Source organism: Hakea prostrata, chromosome 3, assembly GCF_041222555.1.
Source record: "Hakea prostrata isolate BN-2017 chromosome 3, UWA_Hpros_2, whole genome shotgun sequence".
Taxonomy (NCBI): domain Eukaryota; kingdom Viridiplantae; phylum Streptophyta; class Magnoliopsida; order Proteales; family Proteaceae; genus Hakea; species Hakea prostrata.
The window spans coordinates 72,840,627-72,848,117 of NC_142602.1; the positions used below are offsets into that span (position 1 = coordinate 72,840,627).

A 7,491-nucleotide genomic window follows, 5' to 3' on the forward strand; every position below is an offset into this window, starting at 1 on the left:
CAAATTTCGGGGGGAAACTTCAACCAAATCAACACCCCCCCCAATAAAAAAAAGTATTTTAGGTTATTTTGGGCCTAATTTGATGCAAACAAACACACTGGGACTTGGCAAAATTTCATTATTTTCTATAAATTCTTCCATGCAATTCTCCTCCCTAGCTACATTTGGCACGTTACCTTCTGATGCCTAAATCATTCGGACATAATTGGAAAGATTTCCCGTCGACCTTGAAGATTAATTACAAAATCCCTTCGTAAATTAAATTGTTTTCATAAATTCTTCCATGCATATTCTCCTCCTTAACCAGATTTGGCACGTTGCCTTTTGAAGCCTAAACCATTGGGATATTATTGATTAGAGACTATCTATTGATCTTGAATATTTTGCTACAAAATGTCTTCCTAGTTTGAATTATTTCCAACAAATATTCCATGTAGATTCTCCTCCTTAACCACATTTGACATGTTGCCTTTTGAAGCTTGAATCATTGGAACAAAATTGGTAAGATTGTTCTTTAACCTTTAAAGATTTCACTATAGCTATAGAAATGCGAGAGAAATTGCCAAAATATTGCAAGAAATAGAAATATCGACAATATATCGCGGTAAATAGACCATTCGGTGATTTATCGCAATATATTGGCAAAATTTTGCATGTTTCGGTTTTGGTGGCACTAAAAGTTCAGTTCCTATCAAACTCAATGAATTTAACTAAGTTTCAGGGGAAATTCGCCAAAACTTCCTACCATGGTACCAACTACCTATTAATCTATCTACATTTATGTTGTGCGGTTTTGCACCAAGTTCATCAGCCTATAGGCGGTCGGGGAACGCGGCACACCTCAAGATTGCGGGTCCATACTTGGCAAAGGATAGGCTATAGGTTCATACCTAACAAAGGATACGTTAACCTACCACAACATCCTTCTCAAATTGAATACCTACCAAATTGTCAGTTGTGTTTGTGCATGGCAGGCTCTACCATGTTTGTCTTGCACAATTATAAATACTCCCACTCTGTCTTCTAAGTTTCATTCCTCAGCTCGGACATTTGAAGTCCCTCTGCAGAGTGAACGTGTTTCTGAATCTAACTTACTCTTCGGAGGCGGCTGCCCAACCACTAGAGTAGGCCAAAAACCACACTTCTCTATTGTGAACAAACTCTTAGGCCTTATTGACACGGCTAGATCACGGTTCTAAATTCTCAGGCCTTATCAGCACGGCTAGATCGCAGTTCACTCAAGGGGTCAAGTTTGGATGCAACAATTCCCAATTATATCCAATGTAGGATGAGATCAAATCAAATTTCTTTCTCCAAGATGAACTCCATCAAAACCCTCTTCTTCTTTTTTGCCAACGCCCAATCTCCTTTCAGAGTTCCGGAATATTACATATAGGGAGCGCATGGGGTGAGAAGAATGAAGTTCCTTCACTCCTATGGTGAGGGAATGCATACTTCTCAAAGAACTAAGTTTTCAGCACTGACAAAAGCTTCTGTTCTAATAAAAACCTTGTTGATCCTACTTGCGGACAAGCATCCAAGCAAGATACCTACACAATGACCTAATACCATATAGTAAGTCATTTTGTTAAGATCTAACTGAAATTTATTTATTTTGTTAAGACTTCAGTAACTTATGTGGGATGATTTGTGCATTCAAGCTCTTGTCTTGCACATCATCCCTCTTGTCATGTACAATGCTGATCTCGTAACATCTTCCCTCATGTTTAGACATGCCACTTTGGATGGCATCAAGCAAAACAGATTATATTGTTACAGTAGTGGTTCCTATAATTTAAGCCAATGTTGACTCTCCAAGTAAATGTGCTCTATTGCCTCATAAAAAAAAGTCGGTATTTTCGGGACTTACCAACCATTGGTTTCACAGAGCACTTATCAGGTTGTCTGACAATGTAGATCTGATCCCCAACACTGTTGTATATGTCCTGATTACGGTGCCATGTCCACAGAGCATAAGTTGAATTTTTCACCTGCCATTCACAAATTACACATTACATTGATATTTTCACCAGTTTTAACAACCACTTCTCATGTAGCAACCAATAAATCCAAGCGGATAATCAAGCATTCATGGGTAGAATCTATCTTATGACTTTATGAATAGTCCTAGAGCATTTACATGGCAACACCTTGTCTCTAACTAAAAGAACCCATGAATCTTAAATCTACCAACTAAAACATCAATCATGTTATTATTTTTTTTAAATCTAAACAACAATTTTAGTACTATTTTTTCCAAATCATGTCAAGTAGTGTAAGAAAGGGAGAGGAGGGAAAAAGAACCTCTAGGATCCCATGGCCAAAGCTGCTTTCTCTGTATGCACTGTAATCAGGTTGTCGGTCCCAGCAGAACTTACCAGCTGCTGGGCCTGAGGTAAAATTGAAGGCACAAAAGCCACCCATGTATTCATCCGATGTACTCAATGGATCTGGACAATTACCAGGTTCATCAGCATGTTTGATGGCCATTTTCTCTCGATTACCCCCATCTCCAACTGTGATGTGAACAGGACCACAGGGATCCAATGTATAGTTATGAACTCTATTTGACCTCTCATAGGCATGAACCTGATGATCATCACCCAAAAGAAAGAAACTTCTTCAGCAATTGAAGTGTACATAAATAAAACTTTATATGGATGGTACTGTTCCATTCTACAAAGGACCATCACAATGAATGTAAACACTAGTGCTTATGTATTTTGCAAAAGAAAGAAGAATGTTGGTTTTTCACATGGTGATCATCATTAGACTACATCGCAAAGCTCCTTTGGATTGGTTTTTCACGTGGTGATCAATTATCTGGTACCAGAAATAAGGGGAAGTTGCAAAAATAAATGGAAGAACTAGAAGATGGTGATCAACATCTACAGGGTTGTTCACTTACATGTCCATTGAATACTATGTCAACACCATAAGAGTAGAGTAATTCTTCCATCTCCACCCTCATGCACTCTGCTTCTCGATAATGTGCTTGATAAGTGCCATACCAAGGTGGATGCCAAGTTACTATCAACCATGGAGTCACAGATCTGTCCACATTAGCTAAGTCTCTCTCCAACCACTTGTATTGCTCTCCTGTAAAGAGGGGGAAAAAGTAGACCAGTATTGTCTCGTAAGTAATCTCTGGTCAGTGGAGCAACTTCTATTTCTCTCCTGTATAGAGAAACAAATTGAATGGTACAGAAGGTATAAATTTGTAAAGAAATTAAACATCAATAACCCTTGTTATACTATGTTCTTTCAAATATTATGGATCATAATTGCTTCAACCATTCATTTTGTAGATTACCATATAAAACACACTGATCTTTGTCCCCGTAGGTCAGAACTTGTGGTTGTAGCTGCTGTTAGATCAGCACGTGTATGCAAGAAGTCATACTAAATAAATAAATCATGCAACCTTCTAATATCAGTAGCATACAAATGAATTGACTAAATTTTGCCAGCCATCATTATTTAAGCTCTAGATCAGATGCTTAAAGCCAGTCTTTACTTTTTTGCCATGCCACAGATAGACAATCCATCATGCAAATAAATATTAGGGATATAAAGAGGTAGTATTATCTCAAGGGAGTAAAAATACAGCTCACCAAGAGTGACCAGATTGTTATATGCCACAGACTAATGCCTTAGCCTACCTGTTGTCTTATTTTCAGATACAACTTGAGGAGGAACAAAGACTTTCAGTGAAGTGGATGTTCAGTTTGCCCAACAAAAAAAGCGGATGTTGGAGGATAATTTTCCAGAAATGATGCTTACTAAATTGTAGATGGAGAAATAGGAGACTACTGGACCCTAAACTCACAGATTTACCTGTTTTGTAATAAGAAATGTAGGCACCCAACATGATAAAATGGATCCCCCCTGCATTAAATGAATAGTAGAATGTTGATGAAGATCCACTTTCTATTGAAGGGAATGCAAAACGTGAACTGTAAGCAACGAAAGTGCGGTTTTCAGCCTGCTGTTCAATCTCATGGTTCCCTTCCACAACCATTATTGGAACTTTTGACACCAGAGGTTCCATATATCTGAAAGAAACATAGCATGAAATTCGTATGAGCTCCAAGTAGAAAGAAATATCATAGAAAACCCATACTTTTTAGTTACGGTAAAGCATCTTCAAGAAAAAAGGAGAGTCAATTCTGTTGCCTTCCCCAGTAATCCCAACGAGGTTGGTATGTCTCGTGCACTGGAGTACGTGAAAATGAGCAAGAATAGCAGTCAGACCCTGTTCCATTTGTAAGATACATGTTGGCATAAGTTACATCGCCAACTAATAGAACAAGATCAGGACTGTTACGTATCAAGTGACTAATTGTGGAAGTTGTATTGTATGTAAGACCCAGATCTCCCACCACTGCAATTCTTTTTGGGTAACTGTAGGGATCAGAAATTGGCATTGTCTTGAAAGAGTATATAAGGCTCATGGCTGGTATAGAAGGATCTCCACATCGATAGTAATATGTTGTGCCAGGTTTCAGCCCTACAAAACACAGAATGAGAGGGAGAATGACTGAAGTTTCAAAATCTATTGGAATCTAAACGAAAGAGAAGGGGTTCAGATGGAAATTTTTTTTCCAATTTGTTTCATCTTTTCCGGGGTGCAGGGGGGGATGGGGGTCTTGTTTTTTGCAAAAAAGGAACCCCCTTTTAAAAAGAACTGATAATAGTATTACAATGTAATGGGGGCCCCAGAGGTATCTATGCTATCATGCAATTCAATTGGATAGTCATAACCATACAATATCTCCCTTTCTCTTTCCTGTTTATATATAAATAAACAAATCAATTCAGAACCTAGATAAGAGAGGTAAATTGGTAGACCTGCAACATGGCAAGCTCATCTATGGATCCAGAGATGAATCTGGTAGAGCTAATTTTATGGATACAGCCAAGATGTTCATAATACCCTTCACCATTGAACATTGACAAAAGTTCATCATATAACCAATAAAAGATTAACAGATCATGAGTCCCGAGCAATCAGAGGGTGGATGAACCCGACCAAGTTGATTAGGTGCCATCCACAAAGCCTAAAATTTGAAGGGACAAAAGTAAAAGAAGGATTCTTGAATTTCTTCGGTAGTACAGTGTTTAAGAAACTGGCATGCCACAACCCAACAGCAAGTTCAAGATGTGAATTCACTTTGTATAATAAGGGGTGGGATGAGATTAAACATTTCTAGTTCTGGAAAGCAACAAGTATCAGATATTAAATTGTGCATTGAACATTTAAAAAGAAATAACCTCATGTATTATATCCTTCCTCAGAAATTAAGTTTACCACGTAGAAACTTAATGAACTTTCCCAGATTCAAAGTGAGACAGTAACAATTTCTCATGAAGCCAATTTCAAATTTTGTGCCAAATCAAACCCTAGCACAGATGCTATCACTACTAAACCATATTGTAAGGCTCCATCTTATGTTGATGAAAAGAATGTCAGTAAGATGGGAACATAGGAGGAAAATTGAAAAACAGAAAAATAATAAAATTCAGCAAGCAGCGGATTTGTAAATTCCAAAACAGGAACGAATGAATTAAAACAAAACTCAGCTAAAACTTACCAGTGAGACGAACATGGTGGACTATTCCTGACGTGTAATTCTGGAGTCCATTGATAGGATAAAGTTGGTTGTAAACCAGAGAGTGGCCTTTTGCTTCATATGTTGATGGATACCTTAGTTTACCATAACGAACAATACTCTTTACAGTTGTAGGATTTAATGGCTTTATGTTGTTCCCTATCTGGAATTCCCCTGCGAAATAGATCCCAAATTGCATCTTTATCATAGGCTAGACTCGAGGATTTACTCCAATTCAAAACTTATACAAGAATAAGCAAAATCAACCACAGCTTCAAGATACTTAAACATGCTTTCTATACGATCACTAGAGATAAACATGCTTTCTATGTGATCACTAGTTTGATTTACAGAGTAGAATCAATCTAGCCTATTTCTTGAATTTCTCAACTCAAATTTGAACAAAAACAACCCAATTTAAGATCCAGGGTTTCTTAAACTAAACAGCCACCTAGCATTAGAAGAAAATTATATTAACATTACAAATTAAAATCTCAACTCCAAGAAGACATGGACTATCTTTTTGTCAATGGGAAATGGTTGCGCCAGCATAAACATCTACTTATTCTATGGGTTTAAGAAGACGACCACTCTAATAAATCAACCACTCTCATCAGTTCAAATCAATCTAGCCCATTTCTTGAATTTCTCATCTCAAATTTGATCAAAGAATAACCCAAATTAAAGCCATTGTTTCTTAAAGTAAACAGCCATCTAGCTTTAGAAGAAGATACTACTAACATAAAAAATAAAAATTCCTACTCCATGAAGACCCAAACACTATCTGTACCCATCAAGACATTTTTTTATGGGTTTAAGAACAAATCAACCATTCTCATCAGTTCAAATCAACCCAAATGGAACATGCATGCTTAAAAAGGAAAGGAAAACACAGAAACCTGTAATCCAAGATATCCAAACTGAATCATAAGTTGCAGACAGAGTGACGGATATTTGCTCGGGCTTAAACCCCTTTACTCGTCTTCTAACGCGAGGATCGGTGTCCGGTAAATCCACGGCGTTGCCACGTAGGCTTTCGTCTAAAGGAACGGTTACTGGCTCGAATGGTCCCTCAAGGGTCGTCGGAATCCGGCCATGAACGACGGTGGCTGAATTCTCCAGATACAATAAAGTGACTGAAATCAGGGAAAAACGGAAAAACTTGTAAAGCATTCCAAGGGTTTCTGGCATTGGATTGATTTGTTTATTGGGCTGTTATCATTTTCTGATTTCTTTATTGTTTGTATTCTCATCGGTTTGCTTCCTCTTTACACTGTGTAGTACGCGGCATCATTCGACACGACATGACGGTTACTCCTCGTTAGGACTCAAATCTGAAAGTCACTCTAACGTGGCACTCGTTCTTACCTGCTTATTTAGAAAACTACTTGTTTTTTTTGGGTACCCATCTTTTCCTCTGCAACTTTTGTAAAAACCATTGAAGGATTATTAATGACCGTCACTTTTTACTGAAAACATCACGGGTTCTTATGATGCCGATTGGTTAAATGTACATCAACTTTAATTGTAAGATTGCAGATGGACCATCAAATTTTACATTTTTATTTATCATCTTCAACTTCATCCATTCAATAATTGGAAGCTTTGATTGAACACTAGGTGGGTGTAGGCCAAAGAGTTCAAATCATTTGCTTACATTATAGAATAAAGTATTTGTGTAGAAATCCAGTAAACAATAACTTTGAATCTTATCAACTTTGGGCATCAACCAAATGAAAAAAAGATTCAGTTTATCTAGGCTTTCAGTTGATACATGTTCGATCCAAAATGAAGAATCTCACGTTTATAACCAATAAAATGAAGAAAAAATTGGCAACGTAGAAAGTGGCAAGCCTATCCTTTGCAGGAAGAGGGATAT

The 7,491-nt window shown here is 37.4% G+C and overlaps 1 protein-coding gene across 1 annotated transcript; it reads right to left on the bottom strand.

Annotated features, from left to right (window-relative positions):
- Positions 1-1,666: 1,666 nt before the first annotated feature.
- LOC149023008 (purple acid phosphatase 15-like) lies at positions 1,667-7,022 on the bottom strand. The gene is made up of 7 exons (XM_089147386.1): positions 6,512-7,022; positions 5,595-5,786; positions 4,177-4,510; positions 3,838-4,055; positions 2,909-3,099; positions 2,305-2,589; positions 1,667-1,991 (listed from the first exon to the last, which is right to left on the bottom strand). Exons 1-7 carry the CDS (start codon positions 6,801-6,803, stop codon positions 1,830-1,832), a joined length of 1,674 nt encoding a protein of 557 aa, XP_089003512.1. The 5' UTR covers positions 6,804-7,022; the 3' UTR covers positions 1,667-1,829.
- Positions 7,023-7,491: the final 469 nt, after the last annotated feature.

Excerpts from the sequence above, each read along its gene's own strand:
- LOC149023008 (XM_089147386.1), bottom strand. The coding sequence starts at position 6,803 with ATGCCAGAAACCCTTGGAATGCTTTACAAGTTTTTCCGTTTTTCCCTG. Across the intron at positions 4,056-4,176 it reads CGTTGGGATTACTGGGGAAG|ATATATGGAACCTCTGGTGT; the intron begins GCAACAGAATTG and ends TGTTTCTTTCAG. Across the intron at positions 1,992-2,304 it reads TTGGCCATGGGATCCTAGAG|GTGAAAAATTCAACTTATGC; the intron begins GTTCTTTTTCCC and ends TGTGAATGGCAG.